The sequence below is a fragment of the Melozone crissalis genome, unplaced genomic scaffold (genome assembly GCF_028551555.1).
Source record: "Melozone crissalis strain CALT ecotype California unplaced genomic scaffold, PUWL_Pcris_2 ptg000033l_1, whole genome shotgun sequence".
Classification (NCBI taxonomy): domain Eukaryota; kingdom Metazoa; phylum Chordata; class Aves; order Passeriformes; family Passerellidae; genus Melozone; species Melozone crissalis.
In genome coordinates, this window is record NW_026535811.1 from 6,331,689 (window position 1) to 6,358,693 (window position 27,005).

The following is a 27,005-nucleotide window of genomic DNA, read 5'->3' on the forward strand; positions in this document are numbered from 1 at the left end:
TGATCCACAAAGTTTAGGGAAAGTCAGAGACATACTCTGCACTGCAGCTGGTAAAGCCTAGAGGAGTGCTGCCCAGATCTGACAAACTCTTTATTGTGGAATCCCACACATAAATTTGAAAGCCACAGATATAACTGCAGACATTGTTTATAATATATTTTACAGAATGTTTTCATTTGAAAGCCTGCACGAAGTTGTGTGTTCTAATGAGAGTACATACCTTTCCTAAGCATTTCTGCAGGACAGAGTGCTCTGGTAACCATTAACCTGGAAAGCTTTGGAACCATGTTTTATTCATGGGGATCACACATTTCTCTATCTCTAGAGAAGCTCTCTAAGAAACAGCTCATGAGCTGGGCATTCTCTCTATTAGTCCAGTCTGCTTCATGTGCTCCTTGCAGTAACTTACTCAGAATTTGCATTAAGTCTGCTCCTCCACCATGAAACACAGCACAAACTATGACATCAGTGGCTCCTTTCTCATTTTTTGTAGAATATTTGCGTGGGGTAATTTTGGTTTTGCTAACCAGTCTAAACAAGCTGTATTAATCCTTTAATGTAGAGTTTAAAAAACCCCACATCAAGTAAATATTAATGTAATGACTGTATTTGTGACAAATGAGCATGAGGTGGAGTGTGTTCGTGCATTAGAGTTACCTCATTTTAATCTGAGTAGAATGTTGCACTGGAAGCACATGCAAAAGCAACAGTTCAGGAATATTTTTGTCACTAATAACATGGAAATAGAATGGAAAAACTCAGGTGATTGCTTTACAAATTGTGGGCTGAATTCACTATCTCTGTGAATTATGCACTGGTGAAGGCTTTCAGATAGTTCTTTTCTACTTGTTAAAAACCTGCAGTGAGCCATAATTCCTGTTAATATCCAACCAGCTCCCTGCTGGAATCTGGCTGTGAAAAACAGAGAAAGAACAATCCCTGTTATTGCCTGTTATTTGAATATGATGGCATGCCTTGAGTTTATCTACACCTACCTTAAATATACTACCTCAAGTCTATATTACCCTAAATATACTACCTTGAGTCTGTACTTACCTAGAGCATTAGGACTCTGAAAGATTGTTTAGGTATTTAACTGTGTGCCCCCTTCCCATTCAGGATATTTTATGAAAAGGGAAACATTTCCTCATATTTGTGAAGAGATGGCACACACTGAGTTGCCATCTTTACTTGTAAGGTTTAAAAGACACATCCTCTGTGAGGTTTGGCTTTCCTTTTGGCTATGTTTAAGATTAGCAACTGAGATTTCTCTATCAGCAGCAAACCAGCACAAATTTCAGCTGCACAGACATGAAACCCATTCCTGTTACTACATTTCTGCACATGCTGGAGCCTGTGTTTTTGTGAGCCCAGCAAAGAGCCTGTGCAGCTGCTGGGGTTTGTCAAAGCCTGCAGGATTTAACACAGCTCTACCTGAGATGCTGCCTTCTGCACTGGCTGCTGGCAATGTTCCAACAATATTACTTTATAAAGTGACTTTATCAGCCCAGCTAATTTCTGTGTCTAAAGATGTCATTTCCCTCTTCATCTCCCCACATGTGATAATTACTGAGAAGCTTCATCCTGAAGAATTCATACTCTACAAGCCTTTGAACTAAACCAAAGGAGGCAGATCATCTAGATAGGGCATGCTCTGTGAGACTTGACATCTGCAGACAGATGTGGATGGGATTAAAAATAAACTTGGAACTGAAATTTTCCCTGTACAGGAATGTGTCCCTTGGAACTCAGCTCCTTAGGAGATGAACTAACTATGAAACCATGGAATTACCCAGTGACAAAGTTTACTGAAATCTATTGCTCTGATTCCTGCATGAAGAAAACCAGTGACACACACAAAAAAATCCAAATCAGATCTGTATTTGGGATTCCTTTTTGTGCTACACCATACAACCATTATAATATATGTTTCTTTAGCTCTCTCTTACTCTTTTTAGAGATACCTCAAGATGTGTTTAAGATCAGTGGTAATAGAACTGCCTTTTTCAATTACTTGTTCCATAAAGGCTGGAACCTGCCCAGTCACAGGTTTGAAAGGGAACTAAAAATAAAAAATACCTCTTCTCATGGTTAACTACTCAGGAGCAAGCCAAGTATGTTACTTCTTTGGCATCTTTCCACTGCATGTAAAGGTTTTAGGCAGAAATATCATTAAGGTGTGTCTTCCTGTATCTCAAAGATGTCTGAGGGAATGCTGCATTTACAACCATAGAGTAAAATTAATTTTTAGAGAATGGGTGGTCTATGCATCAAGAAACTACATTGAGGCAGCATCAGCAGGACAAATGGTAACCCACAACAGCATCCCCAAAGAATCCTGGATCTCTCACCCAAACAAAATAAGCTGCTATTTTAATTCCTAAGGTAAAGTATGAGAACTGGTTATGTTCACACTCCAGTTTTGAGCAGATAAAAACTCTAGGTTTAAAATAAGCAGGTATTTTTTGGGTTATGAGCCTGCTCTGTGGTCCAGTTTGTTAAGGCAAATTTCATGCTGATTCCACACTATGGAAGAGAAAGGTCTTGCTGCAGAAGAGAATATAAGATCATTATCTTTTGCTGCCACACACCCTTAAAACAGAAAAGACTAATTGATTTAAATTAGCTTAACGCTGTTTTTTTTTTTTTTTTTGTTAAAGTATGCTGCTACATCCACTCTTGGACTATTGTGAGGTCTCCACTGCTTCTTTAATGAATAAAGAAGCGATTTCTTTTGCAGACAGCATAGCTACCCTTGAAGAGCATGTGAGTCCACTTTACTACTCTTCCATATTGACTGATGAGATCTGAGTGCTTTGGATTTGTGTTCTCCATCTCCTAAGCATGGCCTTCAACCCTTGTAACAATCTCTTCCTGCAGCCTGCCTCCCCCCTGGTGTCTCCAGGCAAGATTCAGCTGGGAGCAGAGTGAAAGTCAGAATGGCCAGCTTGTGTGTGTGTGCTAGAGCCAAACAAAACACAGCACAATCCTCCTTGCCTTCCCCTGTGTGGGAGCTCCACTTTGGGCTCTTTTTGCCTCTACCCAGCTGTGCATGTTAATTAAGTTCCTATAAATCTACACAATCTTTGAGACTCCTTTTCCTCTGTCCAATTTGGTTGGAAATGGTCAATAAATTGAAAAGTTACTGGGTAGGAAGTACAGCTCAGCTAAGCAGATGGATGGCACTGTCATTCAAGCTTTTCTTCTCTGGAGTCCAAACTAACACATTTTGTTGGAATTGTAAGAGTCTGGATGTAGACTCTCAAGATATCCTTGCACTAAATCCTACACAGAAGTGGAATTTTTTTGGTACGTGCCTTCCTTTTGGATTCTGGGAGACTGACCTGCTACAAATTCTTAAGTGATCAGCAGCAAGCAAGCCTCTCATGATCAGCTCATGTGTCTGCTGAATGTTCAACAGATACAGTTTATTGTCTCTTTAATCTACTTTGATACTTAATACCAAAGACAATTTATTTTAAGAAAAAAGTGAAATGCTACTTCTATAGCAACACAAAAGGAAAGACCAGTCTTTGCCACAGTCCTCATTATTCAAACTGCTGAAAACTTCTCTTTGTACTTTCCCCCTTGCTCATTTTCCCCCTCTCACTGTGTATTTGTGGGTCCAAACTAAAAATTGAATTTTATGCTTTACAGAATAATAGAAAAGCAAAGACAAAAAAGGATGAGAGAAACAAGTTGAAATGTACTTTGGAGCATAAACTCTTCCTAAAAACTTTGATAGGTTGGTAACATCTTTTACAAAGCAAAATCTAAAAGGTATCTCAGGTTATGCTAAGCTTGAAATACATATCAGCATTTCATTGATCTTGTGGTTGCTTTAAACTTGTACAATTTAAGCATCAACACTGAGCATTGCAGGTAAGGTTAGTCTCACAAAATCTATATGAAATCTGAAGGCCCTAAAGCCCCTAAATTACCTATGTTATATCCTACAGAACAGGCAAATATTGCTATCAAATAAGGAACAATCTTTGCTTGACATCATTGATGGGATTCTTGTTTTGTTGTGACTATTTGCCTGAAATTTCTCCTTCCCTTTTCACTTCTGCTTCATTCCACACCCTGCTCATCTTACCGTCAACTACCGTATTCTGTCCCCCTTTCCTTTGTTATTCTATTTGATTCTCCTTTCCAAAATAAATCCACTTGCATATGCTCAGCCTCACAAAGCTGAATAAGACAAGCACTTCAGTTACTCTGCTTTTGTCTCGGTCTTTCTCCTGCTCTGAAACAACAAAAGTTTCTCAGTCCAGTGGTATCTCTGAACCCTGATTGGCAAAGTCTCATATAGGAATTTACATACAAGATGCATCCTACTGCAAAATCTTAAAAGCTAGTCATGATCCCCTGGCTCAACAAAATAATTTGTAGGCCATCTGCTCATGTGTGTCTACATACACCTTTCCTGGCTGAAGTGATTTGGAAGTCTTCCAATCTTTGTGTGTTGTGACTGTGTTGTAACAATAAATATAGTAAAAGCATTCTTTTATCCAGCAATTTTGAATTTTGGAAAGTATATGCCAGTGCTTTGACCACAGACCTTTTATTGTTACATATTTTTATTGTTCTGTGACTCACTACTTTGACTGCATTTGCCTGCAGCTTCAAAGAGTTGTTAATAGCAAAACCCCCTCCCCTCCATACACGCTGCTCTTGGCAAAAAAAGGAGTTATGTACAGATACAAATTCCTAGATGCTAAAGTGATGTGAGCTGCTCAGTATCATCCCAGCACAGACTGTCTGTGCCTGCCCAGAACCCAGCTCTGGGTGTATACACGAATGGATCTGTGTCTACATGATATAAACAGTGTTGATAGCAACTTTAAAAAAACACACACAACGAAACCTCAGGACTATTTGTGCTCGTTCTGAAATTAATTTTAAAAGCTGTTGCATATAAAAGAAAAAGAAACCCAGTATTATTCTTTTTGTGCCTTGCTTTCATCTTTGAATCCATCAAAATCCTGCATGGTAACTGCTTGAGGGAAGAGTTGAAAGGGCATTTCCTTTGACAACCGCCAGCGCTTTGCTACCCCAAACTAAATAAAAGTTAAGAACTTTTCCTGTATGGCCAATTATTGGCTTTGACATCCACCTCGAAGTGCCCTGCCTCAAGAGGCACACAGACAGACAGACAGACATCACATTCCTGTCTGTCCACACCGGGTGTGCGTGTGGTCTGCACACCCAGGGTTCCTGTCCAGCCTCACTGTCCCTGTCTGCGGCACAGAGAGGGGATTCTGCCCCAGCACACAGCAGCACATGTGCACTGCAGAGCTGGGCAGATGGTTCCTGGCCCTTCCTCTGCCCTTGCACACAGTCAAGGAGAACCACAATAAACCAACACTTTTCTTTTTTGCTTGCTGTTCCAGCAGAGGTTGATTTCTCCTATTAAATCTGCATCGAAGCTTAGGTACTAAGCTGCAGAGACTGAAAAAACATTCAGTTTCTCTGCTGTATTTGTGCCAAAATTATTCTCACCAAGGAAAGAAATTCTCTTAATTCTCTACAAGATTCATGGCACACTATGTGTAGAGATGTGCCAGTTTGGCCAGATGAATTTCTCTAAGGTGTTTTCATTCCAGGATTCCTGTCTTTGCCTGCTCTATTCCTAATCTGTTTTCTCTCTGTGATTTACATTATATGATGCCATTACAAATGAGCAGAGGCCCACCCAATGGGCACCATAAAGCACTCTGTAAAGCTTAGGAAAAAAAAATCTCAGAGAATTCTCTCTGCTGCAGGACCACTAAAAGAAAAAGATCTGTGGGACAAGATGAGAAAAAAGCCAGTCATACCTCTGGAGAGTTTTTCTTAACAATCCTTTTACTGCTAAGTCATTCAACTTAAGATAGGTGATTCCACTTGTTAAAGAGCCCTGACAAAGCAGAGGAAGAAACAGAAAAGGATGAATAGGAGGACAAGAGCAACCTTGACTGACTGATTTGCAATTAGAAGACCTAGGAGGAAACAAGGAAGCCTTCATATTTTTAAGGCCTTTTTATATCACAAACCAGCTCTCTGGCAGACAATGGAGAAGGATTAGATAGTTTTGGTAATCAGGAAAGGGGGGAAGAGAAAAATCTTTTTGTGATCTGATAGTGACGAAAATAAGGAATTAGTCTTAGTCTGAACTTCCTACTCTGTGGATCCTTCCCCCCTAATCTGTGAATTTTTCATTTTTTAGTGCAGAAGAACACACATCTTGCATGCCTCCATAAGAGATAGAGAAGACACTTGAAAGATGATTGAAGATCTGCATATATAAGTAAATATGTTTCCCTTTAGGAAAAAAAAATCAGGGAAAAGCTGAAATGAGAAGGTACAGTCCTTAATACTTACAGAGAACAAATAAACTCATGCAGGCTTCCAAGTTTTAAACAACCTGTGAGCGTGTGTGTTTTTAAGGATCATTATATTGCTTTTATTATTTTTTCAGCACCATTACTGTCAGCAGTTGGCAAAGGTTTGGGTTGCTAGCTGGAATAAAGGAGGCAAAGCCAAGGTTGCATCTACTGGTGTTCAGGAGATGGAGAGCACACTGGCTTGGTGTCATAAATTATGGTCATGCTTCATGTTAAGATGACAACAGCGAGAAGAGCAACTTCTGGACTATTAAAAGGATTAAGGGTGGTACAGTGGTGAAACAGAATGTTTAAAAATGTTAAGTTTCCCACTCCAAGCAAAAATCCACTCTAAAAACAAGAGATACCTAGGCTGTTCAAATCCTGCCTGGAGTTAGCTGCGAGACCTCCATTTATTTTTTGTTTATCCAACTACAGGAAATATTTGTATTCACACTCAGACAGGCATTGGTAGTAAACAAACAGAAAAAGAACAAAGGACTGGGTTCTGTGACTGTAAAATTGTACTCAAATAAAGAGAACAAAAGCTCTAATAAAATGATTACCCCTTAATCAGGGCTGTATTCATAAAAGACCACTGCTTCCTCCAGACACCAGTCCTGGGATGAGAGTTTATATACATATATATTCACATATATTTGGGAAGTAAAGCTTCACAAAAGTTGAGAGAATAACATTCACCTATACTATTGATAATCTAAAATTCTACAGCATGTAATTGCAAAGGTAAATGACTTGCATTTGAAATTCAGGGTACATAATCAGCAAATTTTTCTTATATCCACATGATAAATGTTTGATTATGCCAAGTAAAATCAGACAGCAATCTTTTGATAGCTGAGTTTGAGATTTATTTTGTCTTCACGCAAAATCTTGGACTAATCCCTAAATTCACTTCTTGCTACTGCAAAGACTCAAAAACCTTTGGCAACACACTCAAGGCAAAACAAGGCACACAGAAACTTTATTTTGTGTTCCATACAGGTCTGCTCAGGGACAGCTGGACACAACAGCTCTAAAGAGGACCTGCCAAAATCCCTAACTCATGTCTGACAGCACTGTCTCCAGACTGCCATTCGGGGAGGGACTGGAAGCACAATCTCCATCAGTATCAACTTTCTCATCTTGTACCTCCTGGCAGCTGTTCCCAGACTCCTCACAGTCAGGAGACAGCAGAAAAATCTCCATCCCCTCCCTGCATTCACAAATCCCAAGTGGCAAACAAGTGACCTCTAGGGTAAATCTGCACACCTTTTCTTTGGTTGTGAGTATTTCTTCATCTTAAAAATGGGCTGTAGAAAACAGCATGTACTTATGAAGGAGTAAATGCATAATTTGTTCTGCATATAAACATGAATAGTAATTTTTTGATGCTTAGATTCTTCAGAACATAATACCATGAATTTAACAGAACTGAGGGGAAGCTGCAGCTACCAGCACCTGGCAATTTTTCAGAAGCTATCACAACTAACTGATGCCCAATTTCATAAATCTGTGTCTCATTTTGACAAACCTGCAATTTCCACAATGTGGCATGTAAATTAATGAAGAATTATTATCAAGAAATTACTCCTAACTGACAGCATCTTAGATTTCCAACTGCAAGATGAAACCTCTATTTTCCCCTGCTTTACCTATTCATTTGCCTGAGATATGGTGTACTGGACTAGGCCCAATCAGACAGTTACAAAAAGGAAAATTATTTTCCAAATTTAATGAGCTTAATACAGCAGATGAGGAAAAAATATCTGTAGACTGAGAGATATTTAGTGCATAAGCTCAAAAAATACCTGAGATGACTGTTCATCAACACTTCACTGTTTACTGAAGTTCATTCCATGCAATTAAGACCAAATTTTTTCCATTATCAATTTTTAAGATGGTGGGGATTAAAATTCTCTTTTGCAGACTATGCATTTCTCTCTTTTCAAGCAAAAAAAAAAAAAAAAAGCAATGATTTATTATGTTACTCCCAAAATAACACAGCAAAATCACAAATTTGCAATATATTCTATCTTATAGATCATTAATTTTCATTACATGTTCTAGGTGTACAATTCTTTCCATCATTCATTCCTCCTTCAAGTAAAGAACACATCACTAACACATTAAGTCATACAACTGTTAATCTGTAATCTACTTGAAACCTTCTACATATTTAGTTTATGAACCCAATCAGTCACCTCATATCTCTGACTTCACCTTCTCCTTACATGTTTTTGGAAAACACCTTGAATCATCTATCACCTCACCAGTTACAGGTCTCACACAAACTAAAACCAATACTAAAACTGGAAAAATGCCTTTCACCTTTCTGCTACTACTTTTTAACTGACTATCAATGTGTGAATTGGTTTTTATCTATGATAGTTGGTAATGTCACAGCTTTGTTAGGCTTTTCATCCAATGACAAGTAACCACAAATAAAGTTTTACTGTACAGGTTTAATATGAAAGTGTTCCATGTGTTGTGTGCTCCCTGAGGAATAATACCTTTAAATACAGGAAGAGAAAAGCATAATGTACCAAATTAGCACGTTTTGAATGGATATTTGGTAAAGGGACACATGTGTCTCCTAGATAATTGTCATTGTCAGGTAAAACAGCCCAGATGAACAGGAATAATTTAGTACAGAAAAATCTGCATCCAATCAATGAAATACCTGTAAGGATGCATTCACACCCATCTTCAAGATTCAAAATCTTCAAGCAAGTAATTCAAAATCTTCCTGAATCTGAAATTTCAGTGTGAAATTCTGTTTCTTCACAAAAGAAAATCTATTTGTGGATTTATCTGATCAAGACTTTTTACATGTTTAAGTGGAATTTTTCTGTCACCAACACTTCAGAATTCCCTAAACAATGAGTCTAAAAGATACAATTTAAATGTAATCATAAACTCACTGTATTTTCTGGTCATCCTTCAGACATCATCAATTCAAATACCAAGGGTGATGCCAAACCAGCCCAGCCACAAGGACCAATGGTTGGAAAGTTTCAAATATTTTACCCCTGAGGCACACCCTGCCACTGCAAGACAATCAGGAGCAGTCATGCATGGGTCCTTCCAGCTACCCCACAAACATGGGAGTTAAGCAAAAGAAGATGTACCCATAATTGTGTTCCTTGAATGAACCATGGGCAACCCTGAGCTGCTCTAAATGAGTCTCTCTGAGATTGTGCATCTATCTCTAAATGAGTTTTTCTGAGATTGTGCATCTATCTCACGGCTCTTCAGATAAGACAAATATTGTCAGGAACTATATTCAACATAATATTTGTAGCAAAGAGACAGAATGAATTCCATAAATACTCTGTTGAATGTATGCATCACAGAGAGCTGTTCTAATCAATTCTCTTTATTTAACTGAAAACCATTGTGTACCAGACCCAGTGGTTTGGGCCACAACAACCACAGGAAACCACTGTGTGGTACAAGTGTGATGCCAAATGACAGAGACTGTTTTCACATTGCACCAATGTCCAGCACTTTTATTCACAGACCAGGGAATGATTATTTTTCAAGCCCAAATTAGATCTTCTAGTGCAGTCTTCTGAGCAAGCCCAAGCTCAGTGAGCATTCTCACCTCTTTAACAGTGCTAACAAGCCTGGTTCTCCCAGGGGAACCCTAACAATCTTTCCTGATATCCAACACCATCAAGTTGGTCACTTACAGGAATGGGATACAGAGTCTCTCAACTGCTAACCTAGACTTGTCCAGCAATCCTGATTGTCTAGAGAGAGGAAACGTTGCTTAAATAACTTCCTATAGAAATTCATAAGGCTTGAATGAGAACTGGTATCTATGTGGCACTAAATGCTGTCGGTAATTATCCAATTAATTTAAATTTACTTTTGTGAATTTTTAGTCAGCTGTAGAACTGAAGTATGAAAATCTTAATATATTCAATAAATGGAGGAATATTTCTAACGGAGTGAAACAAGTTTTTGAAATCTCACTTCAAACTTGGGAAATATTAGCCCTCACTTCAAACTTGGGAAATATTAGCCCTTACAGTATTTTAAAAAATATTACAAGTGTCTAGAAAGAAAAGGAACCAAGTACTGTACCGTCACCTGGATTCCTCAATACCTCTATAAATCTTAAAGCCCTCTCAGTGAGGCAAAGCACCTTCCTCTTCCACAAACTTCCACAGCTACACCCTAAAACCTCCAGGCTGTGCAAGGCTGAAGGCACAAGCAGAAAGCAGCCAGGGCTGTGTGCAGCAGTTCCAACAGGCACAAGAAGAGGCACTCCCATGGATCCAGCAGGCAGCTCCCTTCCCTGGCACCATGCAGGGCTCCCCTGAACATACATTTGTATTTAGTCATGCAAGAGGCAAAGGGTGAAGGTAAAGGAGGAGGGAGAGGAGAAAGAACATAAGAAAAACCAGGGAGAGATGAAATGCTGCCCCAGAAAAGACTGCTGATGCTGCACTGAGTGCTGATACTGTGCTAATAGATGATTAAAAAGGATGGGGAAAAAGTCTGGAGCACATGGCAGGGACAAGGTGGTTTCTTTTAATCTGTGAGGGCTCCAAGTGCTGTGCTCAAGGGCATGACAAAGCCTCTGCCAGGGTGCTGGGGTCTGCTCCTGGCAGAGACTCCCCCCTTGACAGAAACAATTACTGAGGAGCAAAGCCTGGCAGAGCAAGCAGAGCTGTGATTGATGATCTGGGTGCATTACAGGCCTTCAACAAAAGCCACGATGCCTAAATTTGACAGCTGGCAATGCCTGATGAGAGCCAATTAGTGGATATATATTCACTTAGCCAGAAGTTTCTGCTGTCTCTAGTCCAACAGCTTCCTGAATAGGAAGTGTACAGAGTGATTTTGCCCAGTTCTGCCTGCTCACATGCCAGCTACACTGGCAGCACAGCTAAGAATATACTATAAAAACTAGATAATTTGGCACCTTTGTATATTAAAGCCAGTAATTGAAAACCTGCGAGTGACCCTCCAGACACTGGTGGTACAAGAACCTGAAGAAAGGTGACTTTACTTGGACTCTACAGACCATGAGGCTGAGACTGCACTGTGTATGTAACAAATCCACTGCAAGTGACCACAGTTATTGAAATGCTTCACTAGTCCTTGAAAAATTTCTGGCAAAGTACATTTATCTGTTTGTTCCTGCTTCAAATTGGTTAACCTGGCATTCAGAGAACACCAGAACTCAGAGTACCTTCTGTTCTGCCCAGTTCATAAAGAAACCTCTGGCACAGCACATTCAAATTCCTCTGCCTGTTCTTAACTTTCTTATCAGAAAAATTTTCTGTCCCCACTTTTATATCTATTTGCACTCTTGCCAGTGCAAGTCCACGGGGACTGGTAAGGAGATCAATAAACAAAGACGGATTCAAGTGCCCCGAATCTCATCACTCATTTAAAATATTATTTTTTCTTCCTCAGCTATAAAGAAGCCACCACCAGCACACTCAGACAACTTATATAGATATTCTTAGACTTCCTAAGTTCCTTTCCAACAGTTTGGAAGGAAGTTTGGTTTGAGAGATGCCTCCCCTCAGGGAACTCCAGACTGCTGGAACCTTTCAGAGAACAACAGGGGTTCTGTCACAAACCAGCACCACATTCAGCAATTATCTGCAGTGATTGCATCCACGTCACCAGAAGAAGAAATTCCCTTGCTAGCAGGGTAATCACTCTCACCAGACATGGTTTCAAACCAGGGCAGCTAAGGTGAAGCAAAGACTGACTGCACGCCCTCCCAATCTGCATTATTTCATTGGGCAGGGTGGTAACTAAAGCTGCCAGAAGTGTGGTCATGCTGATACAGCCCCACAGCAGCAAGAGGAAAACACTGGCCTGTCAGTCTCCTTTGACCTGTTTTACATTCTCTTGTTATAAACAGAAATGACTCCAGCCAGTGGAACTTCAGCTTGGAAAAGTTCACAGCAGAGGAGTGTCAGGTGTCAGTGTGCAGGGTTTCCAGGGAAACAAGTAACAGAGGAAAAATACGATTTTCGGTGTGAGAAGCTACTCTGGAATCTACAGCTCCTCATGATCCCATGAACCACATTTACTTGGGAAACCAGTCTGTGCAGTAACTTGGCCTCCTGAAGAAAACCAGTCAAAATTTTACAGGGAAGAGGCACAAAGCAGCACAGAAAAAACAGCTTTGGTGCTTGCTTGTTTAGATTAAATGTACATTTAATAGTGCATAAATACCATTATTACCAGTCAATTATCAGCTATTTGACCATTGCCAAATAATTCCTCTCCTTTTGTGGGAATGTTAAATAAAAGCCCCTCAAATTCATGCTGGCCCACAGAGGAAGGCACAATCTTGAATGAGGATTTAGAAGCAGAAGGAAACAACAGATATTAAAGATTCCTCTGAATGGCAAGGCTGTCTACAAAACCCACACTTACAATAGCATGGGGCATCTCATCTCCCTTTATTAAAATAGAAATACTCTTTTTGAGTGAACAGCAAGAGTATCTATGGTAAGAACGACAAGGAGTAAATATTTTTGTTCTATTCCCTTCAGAGAAAAAAGTAGCAATCACCTTAAATTGCAGTAAGGGATATTACATACAATAATAAACACACATAAGGTATAAAAAAAGACTTCCCAGGACTGAAGGTCTCCTCCACTTAAAGTCTTTAGGACTAGATTTCAGGTGTAACTGGATGAATCCACTCAGATGCAGAGAGCTCTCTCCTGATCCCATATTATTCACTATTTTTCATTAACAGTTTGCATGACAAAAGAAAATGTATATTTATGAAACACATGGAGAAAGCTTAAGCTCTCAGGGTGATTCTCTGAGCATGCTGAAGTATAGAATGAAAACTCAACATATTCTTAAAAGAACTGAGGAACTGATCTGAAAATAACTTTGATTTAGGCATAATAAAATATAAGTAATAAAAGTATAAGCATAATAAAAGTAATAAGTATAAGCATAATAAAATATAAGTAATATTAATCTAATCTGAAGTCATACAATTTCAAAGAAAAATGTTGAGATCCTGCCATCAGTAACACTGAGTCAAGCTAACTTCTGCTATAATAATAATAATAATAATAATAATAATAATAATGAAACATTATATAATAACACAAGTGAATATAGCTATTTACAAACAATTAATCTGAATAATACTCCAAGCTGTCAGAAAACACTAATATTGTTCAGAGCCTCCTAAAAATTTTAACAGTTATTACTTCACATTTATGGCATGGCAGTGACAGAGACGCTGGTCAAGTCAGGCACCCACTCTGCTACACCCTGTACAAATACAGAAAATTACAATCTTTGCTACCAACAGCTCCTAGCAGAAAATCCCAGCTGTTTAAGACTCAAAGCCCACAGACAGGAAAACCTCAGCCCCTTCAGATATGCTTTACTGCTGAAAGCGTGGAGTGGTGCTTTGCTCTGTTACAATAAATAGAAGCTGATATTAAAACCTAGCTTGACGAGGAAAGGGATAAATGGCAAGCAGGCTATTTCCCAACAGCTGAGCAGTGTCTGTGCCCCACCAAGCAGGCCACAGCGCCCTGGGTCCCTGTCAGCCCGGTGTGACACCCAGCAGGGCCCTCTCCACACCACATCTGGATCTGGTTACACAACTGCAGCCCTTGCATCAGCCCAGCCCCTCCAGAGCAGCCTCCCAGCCTCTGCCTCAGCTGCCCACAGGGACACAGTGCCCTGGGAGGAATAAATTGGGACCACATTAGCTGTGACCCTCGCCCTGCAATGGCCCTGCCTGTCTGGTGACAGAGGAAATCCCTCATCCAAGCTGACAAGCAATATGAAACAGGCAGCTGCATTTACTGGAGAGCCTGGTCAATGCTGAGCACCTCATTAGGAAATGGGCTCTGTATTGAGGCACATTCCTGCAATTCAGAGCCTAGAAACTCTAAATTAAAACAACATTGATGCCATATCCTCTTTCCAAAATGCTTCTCTTCATCCTAACTTTAATGCACATACTTAGAGAAATTAAAGAAGCAAAATGTCTTTGGCAGGACTCCTTCCCTCTCTTGTGCAGCAGCACCATTCCTGTGTGAGTGACCAGTGTTGGGAAAGGACAGAGCACAAGGAATGACAGCAGAGCCCTCCAGATGCTGGATACCCTTCCCTTGATGAACCTTTGTGTCTTCACTGATACTTTTAAATAAATAAAAATCACAGGCATTTGTTGGAACAAGCTTTTGTTTTGTGAGTACTGTACCTCAACACTTAGCAGCAAGTCAGGCAATGGTAACCAGCACAAGAAAAGTCACGATCCAAATCCCATCCTACACACTTGGATCCACTCACACTCACTAGTGCAGCATGGTCAGGACACTGCTGCTCTTCCCAGCCTGCAGAGAGCCCCAGCCATGCTGGTACACAGCTTGCACAGCTCTTCCCACAAACAGCCCTTCCCACATTGCTCAGCATTTCTGTGAGCATCCCACGCACATGGAAATGGGAATCTTTTACTCAGCTCTGTCTGACCACCAACTGAAAGAGCTGCTTTCCCAACACAAAGCCCAAGCATTTCCTAGGAATGGCATGGACTGAAACACCAAATACTTATCAGGGAGCTCAACAGCTCTGAAACACGAATGACTGAGGTCAGGATCCCAGCTCTGAATCTGAAGGGTTGAATAAACTTTTTGGGTTTTTTGCTTTTCAAAGTCTTCCTGAATATCTTGATTTGTGGCATCACTTGTTTTCCTTGAACAGCTGTGTTCAACACATCTGCAAGTCTGAAAGACTTTTCATTTACAGTTTTTATTGTGAATTTAAGAATTACAGCTGAACTTTTAGGAAGTTCCTGAAAGGTGACATGGTTCTGTGGAGCTGGCAAACACAGATGGACCTCTGTTCTGCAGGGTCCATGTGGAGAAGGCTTAAACTGAGGAAGCAGCTTAGTTGTTTTGTTGGAAAATATGAGGTTGGTGACCTGGAACAACTGAAGAGTAGTGCAAGGGCCAAGTACACAGAATATTTGCAAAGCATGTGGAAAAATGAGACTTCCCTTGACTACATCAGTAACGAAGATCTTGTAAAATCTCACAGCCATCTCTTCGGACCCATCTCCTATTTCTGGAGCTGTCAAAGTTGGTGTGATTTGAATTTATTCAGAAAAAGTACATACCAAAACTACTAGCACTGAAAAAAAATAAATGGAATTTTAGATTCTCTGCAACTCATAGAGGTGGTGAGTAATACTCTCCTATAACAAGCAATGAAGAGTTTTTCTATCAATGTGTTGAAAGCTGCTCACAAAAAAAAATTAATATAAGATGACACATCCTTAAAACACAGCATAGAATTTAGGGAGGATGTGTCAAATCTCTGTATGGGTGCATAAATATTTCCCAGGTATATTTAAAATATAGTTTAGATTGTTTATATGTAAACATTCATTCTGCCTTGGGGGTTGTGGATGTACTGGAGAATACCTGTGATTTTTTACTTATACTACACATAAAGCTTTTATTTATACTACCCACAGCACACATGTGTTGACGGGATTACTTTCTGCTTTCTTCATAATTTTTAAGATTAAAATCTTAAATAACCTTAAACAGTGACAAGTCTTTGTAGCTGCCTGCAGTTTTGGAACCAGAATCTTTCTGGCATTTCAACAGTCCAACGAATTGTTGAAAAAGAACTATTGCTCCAAAATCAAATCATAATTGGTCTCACTACATACCAAGAACAATTTCAAATTAATCTCCTTTTTAATTTTCATTTATTTGGGAAAGTATCCCACAAATACACAGAAAAGCACTGTAGAACTGGTATCCTTAAGGGAAATAGCCATGTCTTTTTAGGAAGAGTTTATGATACTGTAAGATTTACCAGCACTGAAAGATAACAACAGGAACTACAATGTTTTAAAAATTGTTTACCTGAAATCTAAGTCATTAGAGACAGGCCCAATATGAATATGTTAATTAAGTATACACAGATTTTCAGCAGAAAAAAACTCACCACAAAATACTACAGGCTGTTCCAGCTACTCACCAAAGACAACCAGAAGGAAACTGGGAAGGGCAAGGGGCATGAAAGCACCTGAATTTAAGCTTAGGACAACAAGAACCAAGAAGTGGTGTTAATTTCTCTTGGAATGAGTGGTACCATAAATTACAGCTGCTGCATTCAATGATTACATGAACAAAACAAGTACTTGTCATTGCTGTGACCACTTCTGATTCCTGTTTTAGCCGATGACCTGGCTGGCCAGTGACAGCAATTACAACTGTTGCTCAAAAGTAAATAATACAAGACTGCAATTTATACTTCTTGCTCATTCTGAAGCTGGTACATAAAACTCCCAAAAGTACTGTTCTTAAATGAAACCATAAATAATTATCTTAAACAACATGGCAAATAACCTACTTGTGCTTGCTAAGGAAGAAGCACAGAAATCCCTTATCACAATGCTGACCTGGTTTTGTCTTACATTCTCTGACAGCAACAGAAATCATCTGGTTGACAGATGAAATGTTGCACATAAAACTTTATGAAGATGGAAATGGTGGCACTGAAGAAGTTGATACTGGATTGGCAGCAGCGTATGTGCTATTGAGAGGAATGTGGCAAGGGAATAACTCAGGAAAACCTACCAGAAGTGCTGAAGTGAAAAATCTACACAGATTTTTTTTCAGATCCTAAATCTCTTATTGCCAGGGATGCCTTTTGCTTCCTCTGTGTTTTACTGGCAATGTACTTTTCACATTGCATTCAGCACTGGAACATAATGTTAAATGCTTTAACAGAAACACACTTTTTCTAATTGTTATGCCAATACAGAAAGATCTCAGAAATGGGAGAGGCCAGAAATAGGAAGGGACCAATCTCCTCACAAGCACAGGACCTCCCAAAGTCTGTTCTAGAAGCTGACAAACGGTGCTCCAGTTGCAATAAGAAATCATAGGAGAGACTGTGTGGTGTAACACATATTTGAGCTCTACAGCCTATTCTTCCAAACAGGGTTATTCCCCAAAAAGGCAGATACAAACCCCCAAGAGAAATATCACTACTTTTTCCTGAATCTGTGACTATTTGTGCCTGTAACCAATGTCCTCTTCATTCCCAACTTCCTATACATCCTATTACACATTTACTACTCAGGCAGTGACACAAAGAAACTCCCCTTAATGCTGAGTAGCTAGCTCAAAATTGTTATACATAATTAGTTCCATAAATCAAGATAATAATCCCACACCAGATTATTAAGTGGATTTTTCCCAGCCCTTTTGTACCCACCTGCTGCTTGAGCTGCTGCACAAGACGGTCCTTCTCCCGTTTCAGTGCAGCCACTTCATCCTGAGTCTTCTTCTTAGAGGATGAGAGCTCTAGCAGAGCAATATTGGCATCTTTTTCACTAATGGCAGCAAGAAGGGCTTCTTGTCTGAAAAAAACCCCAATGAATTACATTATTATCCTGCAAAACTTAGAGGACTCCTCTACAAAGATTTGAGCATAGCATAAATGCTGTACCAGTGTGCAGCTCTGAAAAGCAGTAATAAATATTTTTGTCTGGGCTATATGTCTGTTGGTGGAACAGAAGTCAAGACACACAAAACTCCCTATAAACAACTGTGCTGACCCCAAACTGCGGCTTACAGGGTAAGAAAAATACATAATATTCTTCTTCTGCACTCACCTTCTCAGTTTTTAATAACTCCCACTTATTATTACTTTGGCTGAACATTTCCCATACTCCTTCCCTGCAGCAGAAAACTCTTACAAATAGAATTCAGAAACATTTTATACATACTGGGAAGAAAGGAGACAAAGATAATCACCCTAACAGTTAAACAGAGTTCTCAAAGGAAGCCAAAGGATTGATTATGTTAGGGAAAGCAACCTTTTCTGTCCTCCCACCTTAATTCTCATCTTTAGCTGGTGATGTGCAACAGGATTTCAAAGAAAATCTTGGACTTCTTGCCCAGTGGTGTTGGCTTGTCTCACCTCTCATCACCTTGCAAAGAAGGCACAAAATGAGGTCCTGAACGTGTGGTGGTGTGAAAGATGGCAATATGCAGGAGTGATGATGAAAGACAAACCGAATAGAACACATTTCTTATCTACATTTCATCTAAAAATAAAGTTGCAAATGCACTTTAAGTTTTGCTGCAGCACTCAATATCAAGAAGTTTATTATCAGAATCCCAATTTAAGCCACTGTCTCAAAAATGTGGAAAAACCCCATGTATTTTAAGAGGAAAAGGTGCATTGCAACAGACAAAATTGTTCACTATCTGACAGGACAGTGGACTACACAATGGACTTTCTGTAGGTGGAATTTCCTTCTGGGTTTACACAGGTGTTTCTTGTACAGTCCAAAAGCGTTAGCTTGCTTTAAATGAAATACCAGCATATCAAAAAATCTCACAGATCCAGTGTAGAGTACTTGGGTTCTGCCTAGATCATATCTAGAAAAACGTTATTGCTTCCCTTTCAAAATGTAATATCATAAAGTAAAGCAAATTTTTAAAGATACATTAGGATAATCATAAAGTATTCTAAATACATTAATGCTATGAAGAAATACAAATATTCTGGTGACTTAATGGAGGCAAAAAAGTAAAAGAAAGGAAAAGGTGCACATCAGATTCCCAGATGCAGTGTCAATACTCTAGGTGTGGGAACAATGGATAATGGACATGTTATTATTGCCATTTTGTTTCTGCTGCTTTTGCTTTATGGAAAAGTATCCAGTTTTGGATGTCTGCCTGAAACATGAAAAATACCAATAGGGTGAAGTGACAGAACATGATCCATGACCTCTGCTTTTTTCCAGCTATCGGCATCCTGGGAAAGACAGGCTGGCTTGGAGCTCTGGTCATTTTCACTTTCTTTAGAGTAATCTAAAGAAACACTTATTCTTTTGATTATAAAGAAACACTTATTCTTTTAATAGTAAGCCCACAATCCTCGCTGATGATTCAGGACCAGAGCCAAGAATATCTCCGTAACTCTATCTGTGGAGCCATTACTCTGGTATGGAAATTGGAGGTGCCTCAAATAGCATGTAAGCCATACACCTTCTGCAATCAAATCCTTTCTGCCCATCTCTGCTTCTTAACTGAAAACCCCAAGGCCAGGAAAATGAGATATGGATAGCAGTACATTATTTTTTTTTGCTTTTTTTTTTTCCCAAAAAATCTTTGCCACCATGTGTCACTGCCATATATTCTGAAAAATCCCTTCACCAGGATTTCTTCTCGTGGGTAGCTGAGAAGCCACAGAGAAAAATAAAACCAATAATTATCTGATTTGCTTCTCCTGTGTTTTGCTGCTTTGGAATCTAGTTTGGACATTGTTTATCCAACAGGTGGTTGTTTGATTGGTTTAATGTGAATTGTTTTATCTTAATAACCAATCACCATCCAGCTGTGTTGGGACTCTAGAAGCAGTCATGAGTTTTTTATTAATATCTTTCTAAGCCTTCTGTAAATATCCTTTCTCTATTCTTTAGTATAGTTTTAGTATAGCATTCTTTAATATAATATATATTATACATTATATTTAATATAATATATAATATTATAATATATTTTAATAAATTATAATATGTTATACACCATAATATATTATATATATACTATAACACATATAATATATATTATAATATATATATTATAAATTATATATAGTATATTATTTAATATACTATATATTACATATTATATAATATCAAAAATAATAAATTAGCTTTCTAAGAACATAGAGTCAGATTCATAATTTCCTTGCTGCCATGGGGGACCCTGAAAAATACCACAACCATGTCTTAGAAAAGAATTTCCTACTGGCCAAAACTTCAGTGCTGTGCTGTGAGATGAGGGTGCTGATCAAGAAGTGGGGTGAAAGCCACTGTGGCTTTCTGACTGTTTTCTGGGACTGAAAGAAAGTGAAGTTTGAACAAAAGTAAGAAAAATATCCTGTGATAAATGCATTGTAGCTGCATTTTTTACTTTAGCAAGGCAAACATAAACTGCTCCATGTGGGAGAAGGGCAGGTGTCACTGTCAGCTCTGCTGCAAGGGACATGTCCATAGTGCCAAGTTGTTGCTCTCGGTGAACTTGCAACTGCCAAATGATTCCAAGACAATAAAAAGGGCACACTACCAAGCAAAAGACAAGGTTTCTGATTGAAGAGCGCTACAAAAGTGATTTATTTCCCTTCCTGAGAGCTTTATCCCCAGGGAGGCCAGAGGAGCTTGCTGTGAGACAGGGGATGTGGCAAGAATGAGAAAATGGGCTGCTGTGTGCATGGTGGTGGCAGCACATGAACAAACCTATCCATCAGGAGTGCTGCAGTCAGTCCTGGAGGCTCAGGCACTGCCACAGGCTTGGCTTCTTCAGCAAAATGCTTCTCCTCAGCTCACAACACTGGAGGTCCTGAAAAGTTCTCACAAGCAGGCAAAACATGCTGCACAACCCAAGGATGCTGGTATTTTCAAATGCTGGCTAGGGCCAGAGTCACTGAGCAGACACAGGTCACTTAAGTTAATTCAGGTATTTCAGATGCTGGTACTGGTGTAGCTGTGCCAACATCAACTCAGCAGGGGCAAACTGCCCATTTATCTGTGCACTGCAGCAGGGTCTGCAGCCTAAACTGAGCTGCACAAACCTCACAAGAGGTGAGCAGACTCTGAGACAGACTGAATGCTACCAAAGGAAACCTGAAATGGCAGTGGCAACAGTGTAGAAAAATCTACTGAAAACAGGTTCAAGATTTACTCCAAATTAGACAAAAAAAGAGAAGATTAATTTTTTCCTTCTATTTGCACTGAAGCCTTTCACTGAATGTAGATCATGATCAATACAGACTGGAGTGGTATCAAGAACAGTAGGTTTAATTCTTAATGGTAGATATAATCTCAAGATCAATATCATAATTTGCTCTGTTTGCAGTCTTCAAGAAATAATGCAAAGAAAGATGGGATTGCCTTTTAAAAACAGATGAGTACAGAATAGTTACAGGCCAGTAGAGCAGAGAGATTTGACAACAAACACAAAGAACAGTGTGCAAATGCATGTCTCCTTCAAGTCCTGAAGAGAAATGTCTGATTTGGGGAAGATAACTGGGCAATAGTGTACTATTACACTATTACTAATTATTAATATTAATAGAATCAAGCTGTCTTCAAATGGGTTTCTATGGCACTTGGTTTCAGAAGACTACATAATTCCATCACAGTCCTTTCCCAATAAAGGAGAAGAATCCTTTTGGTAAAGCACAAGAGGAGGTGAACTTTAAAAAGCAGTTTTGTACTTTGCAGTACTGTTCCCAGGGTCATAGCACTGGAATATTTATCAGTTGTATAATTAGAAAGAATAACAGGCTGCAAACAGTGCTGAATTAATGATACTTCAAAACATGAAAACTATACATATTCATTTAAAGAATATGCTTACATATGTCAGGGAGAACACTTATTCCATGTAGAGATGTTATAAATATATTGTTCTATAAAAATCCTATTTCAAATTATGAAATTTCTTCCTATCTGGAGTATTTCTGAATGAGTGCATGAGATACTATGAAAGCAATACTGATATCAGCAGCAGCTTTGATTTTAATGTCATGGAAGAACTGGGATTATTCCAACAGCCCTAGCTGCATTGTAAGATCAAATCACTTTTCCTTCTGACTGGCATTAAACTAAAGCATTTAAAAGAGTGACACAAATTTGAAGAGCTCAGGTAGCTACAAGCTCATAGCAATCCAGTCAGTTCCTTCAACAGAGACTGTTGCACTTCCAGGAACAATGATTAAGCTGCCAGCATTTTCATCCTTGCACACTGAGATGTACTGTAATTATGGCTGTTGTGCCTTTAGTGCACAAGCAAAGATTCTCCTGTTCCATGAGCTGTTTACTCGTGGTAAGGGCATCACAAACCAAAGAATGACAGAGGTGCAACTTGTACAAAAACTGTTTTGGTTGTCTGATTTTTGTCCACTGCATTTACTCCAAGCCTGCAGAAAATTCTGCAAAAAGCTTTTAGTGCTTTCCTATGAGAGACATTTGTAAGACTTACCCGGGTGAATCACCATCACAATAAGAACTGTATTATTTGCATATGAATTAAAAACCCTCCCAAGATGTGACAACAACAGAGAGAACTCAAGGCAGAGAGATTCAGATAGAGAAGTGCAGTGTTATGAGAGCTAGACAGACAGGCAGCAGCATAGAGCATAAAAGCACTGGGATATGGCATTCAGTAATTTCATGAGTTTAACAGAATGGCAGGGTTTGGGTGGGTCACACTCAATAAACTCTTAAAAAGTAATTAGGAGTACAACACACCAAACTGCAAATTCAATGGGCCAGAAGCCCTGGCTCCCTCATCCTCTCCATCATAAACTGTGTCTACCACTGCAGCAGTACTTCTGAACTCCACATTCTTCCCCACTTTTTTGGTTTTGCTGGTTATAGAACATCTTCAGAAAATTAAGAAACTCTGACTTTCAGTACCTCACAGGGAACGGACAGTCATTGCAGAGGTCTGGGTATCAAGATTTGGTTTTTAAAAATAACTTTGAAAAAGGCAATGATACCAGTGAATGACATTTCATGATGCTAACAGATGAATAACTCAAATATGCAAGCTGCCAAATTCTGCACTGGCTGTAATTTCTGCAGCATTTAAGATGCAGCTCAAAGCATCCCAAAGTGAGCAAACTTTTGTCCAAAAGAAACAGTAGCTACCTCTTACTGCAAGAGAGTGGGGAAAAAATTTAACTTGGCAATAGGTACTACCTGCTTTTTTTAATTACAGCTGGGGATAATCAAACCTCAGGCTGCAAATTAATTTCCAAAGCACAGCCTTAAATTCTCAGTCAAAAGGGATAATACTACACTCCTTCCATTCCAGTCCTTGTTTCCTGAATCAGCACATCACCTTTGCCTGGCCTGGCTGGCACATCAGAATTCAAGCAAACCAAACGAGATGAAAACAAGAGTTTTTTGTCATCAGCAAATTGAAGCTTTCTGAATGAACACCTTTCCACTGGTCTCTTCAATGTCATTGCATACATGTGACCATAAGTGGAAAACAAGATAAAAACACAAACTCTTGGTGAATACAGTTGTGTGGTCACAAAAGTGATGTCCCTTTAATTTTCCATTATAAGAATGGCGTGATAATAATCAATGTGAATTCCATGATACAGGAAGTATTACCACTTGTACTGTCCTTGTTTAAAAAAAAAGATACTGATAATACATTTAGACTTCCCTATACATCTTTTCTCTAACATCCCAATTGTCTAGAATCACAGAACTCCTTACTAGGATTGATAAGCAGTGCTTTTAAAAGTCCTTTCCCTCAACATGTTTGATAAAGTCACAAGAAGTCCTATAAATATTTTATATTACCTTTTCCATCAATATTTTAGCCCTTCTTGCACTTAAGCTTTCCATCTTAATTTTATCACTTTGGCACCAGAGGTAAAAATTTGCAATTCCTAGTCCTGCTCATGTCTCAGCTCTGAGCACTCAGAACTGCAGCTCAGCCTTAGACTGTCTGCCAGCATATCTAGGAAAAAATCTAACACTTTCACAGAGAAGTTTCAAACCCACTCCTAATTTCCTGAACTATTTTTATTGATGAATAGCTCCGTGAAAAGCTGGCTGCTGCTTGTCACACCTGCTAAACTGAGAGCCCATCAGCCTTCCCTGGGTGCCTGTGAAGAGTGGAAGTTCCCCAAGATGGCACATTGCAGAAGGAACTTTCAACCCTGTCACCTGATGGTTATGGGAGATTTGTCCCCTGTGAAAGGTAGAATTTTTTTGAAAATAACCTTCCTTGCTTTAGCAGCCTTCAGTGCAGAATGTGCATGAGAGACAGCAGTACTTACAAGGCTCTTGAGCTCCCCAGATTTGGCTTTTCTGAGAAGGAACTCCAGAAATTGGCGTTCTTTCCTCATCCGCAGTTTAACAGCAGCGCAGACAGAGCACAAACTCAAGGCATATTTTTCATCCAGGCAACAGAGGCCACCAGAATACATCCACCTGCTTTTGAAAACTGACCTTATAAGAAAGGCAGCTCCAATTTCTTTTCCTGGGACATGGTCAAGTTCAGGTTGAGCTCTAGCTTAGCGTGTGGTTTCACAATCGGCTTAAGCTGACACAAGACAGACTCTTGTGGCAAGAGATGGTTCTGCCCTCCCATTTCCAGGTTCCTGCCCCTCCACTGGCTGTGCATCCCTGCAGCCTGAGGAGCCAGTTAAACCCTGGATAAACATGAGGAACCCAGATCTGACCGCAGGTTCCTCATCCCTGCAGGAACCGCCCAGCTGCAGCTCCTCGTGACACTGCGACAGTGTCAAACCCGGCACTGCCAAAACATGAGAATGGAAAAGGAATCATGGAATTCACACTGATTATAACATATCAAATAACCGCAATTACTACAGTGAAAACAACTGTCTTGATTTCTTTGTGAATCTGGCCCGGGTTGAAAGATGGTAGAAAGAAATTTCAGCTTTATCAAATTTTGACAGCAATACTGCAATCTTACTCTGGCTTCTGATCACAGAAGTAAAAAACTCTAGTCATGATTTAGTAATTTCATTTAGTGAAATATTCACTATTTATTTAATTTCACTTCATTTTAGTGAAAAACTCTCATGATTTATAATGCAGTTGTTTTAAGGAAATTATCCAGTCTTTATACTCAAATCAAACACAGCATCTACCTCCTTGCTAAATGACTACCATGTAATTTCTGGTGAGTATAATTTATCACACTTCTGCATCCCTCTCATTTCCATAGCTGACATTCTGACAGGTGATCATACCTGCCTTCCTCTATATTTTATCAGCTCACTGGAAAACAAGGCAAAGGTATTAACTTAGTTTTGGAACCATATTCATACTACACCTATTCTCAGTGCATTGTGGTTCCACTTTTTTTCCTGGTCCTTTTGTAGGAGTGGCTAAAGAATATTTATTATTTATTTTTATTTCTTTTGGGAAGTCGCATTCAGCATGAGTTTCCACAATTCTCACTTTATTCCTACAATTTCTGCTTTCCCTAAATGTCTCTTTCTCTTGACTAATTTAAGGCTGCTGCCAATTCCCTTTTAGGATACAGATACACAGCTTTGTAACTTTCTTAAACTTTTCTCCTTTTGTTTGGGATGCAAAGACCTTATAGTTTTGGACTTTTGATTTAAATAAATGTTCTGCTTCCTCTACATGAACCTCCTGTGGTGTTCTGACCAATTCACTTGCTATCTAGTAGTTTCCATTTTTCAGTCTATTAATTTGAAATTGAGTACTTCACTTTTCTAGCATAGTTTTTTTTTTCTTTGAATATAGGTTTTATCAATTTGTGATCACTACAGCTGAAGTCAGTTTTAGTGATGATTTCTTCTCTAGTTTCATCACTACTTATTACAATCCTCACAGTCTCACACCATTATACCTTGGTGATCTAGTCATTATTTATTAAGTTAACAAGCCTGGCAGTTTCTCTGATTTGTATCCAAATAGATACATCTGACAAATCTGCATTTCTCCATTATTATTTACATTTAACACAACATTATGCCTAAAATCTAAACCAGGAGACCATCCACTCTTTGTGTAACTTTTATAATCCTTACATTATTTTGACTCAAAGTAATGCTATAATTTATACTTTTTTATTTCCTCACAACCTCCATTATAATTAATCTACAACACCATTACTTTCATTTTTAGCTTTCCTGAACAACTTGTACCCACATTTCAGCTTTGAATATTAATCTATTTCTCACTAATTGCTGTTATCCCTGTGACATCCAGTTTCATGTTACACACCAGATGTGTACAGCTACTTCATTTTGTTGTTCTTTTACAAACATCTAAATATTCTTCCACATGTAGCATTTCAACAAATTTTCCTGTCAGAGCTATGGATTGCTTTCATTATTTACTGTCTGAGCACCAACCCGGATGTGCCTTGCCTAACTTCCTACTCCTTCTCTGAGGGTTCTTTTGTATATTTGTTCAAGCTTCTCTTCCAGAACCACTTTGTCTGATTTCTAAAAAGAAATATTTTCTTCAAGGTCAGACCTTTTATATTAATTCTGCAAATGATGAATTTGGGCTTTGGTGGTAGTAACAACAGCAGCACTAACGCTGATCTCTGTTCCATCCTAACCCTAACTATACCTGTATTTCAGTCTTTTCTGGTTGCTGCTGCTGCCCAGGAGAGGGATTAAAAAAGGAGCACAAGAAATTCCAAGTATCTGGATAAGGACAGGAATAGCAGCATCAGGGGAAAAAGAGGCTGGAGGCAGTTTCATTAAACACTGAGGCATCACTTTGCCTCCTGCTCCTGGTAGCTCCAATGGCTGCTGCTTAAGTAGTGCCAAAAAAAAAAGTGTTTCTAAGCAAGCAGGAGCTGTTGAAAGGGTTGAGGACAGAAATGGAGCAGGTGTCAGGGGCTATGGATAAAATTTGGATAGATTTAGTTCTGTAATTGCAGCAGAAGGGGCCTGAGAGGTTTCATTTAATTTCCTTTTCCAGATGCGGGTCTGAAAGCAGGTGTAGCTACTGCAGTCCCTGGGTGCAGATTTGTTTGAATGGGCACTGCAGCGTTTTCTGATGAGTTTGGGAGATAACTTCCCAGATGCTTGAAG

At 39.2% G+C, this 27,005-nt stretch overlaps 1 protein-coding gene across 8 annotated transcripts in view; it reads right to left on the minus strand.

The window, feature by feature from the left end:
* The window catches only part of ERC1 (ELKS/RAB6-interacting/CAST family member 1), a 266,470-nt gene that overhangs the window by 32,424 nt on the left and 207,041 nt on the right, over positions 1-27,005 (minus strand). For all 8 annotated transcript variants that reach the window (XM_054281949.1, XM_054281944.1, XM_054281943.1 and 5 more), the window contains one exon: positions 17,628-17,772. In XM_054281949.1, the coding sequence (XP_054137924.1) occupies positions 17,628-17,772 (145 nt within the window). The remainder of the gene's footprint in view (positions 1-17,627; positions 17,773-27,005) is intronic.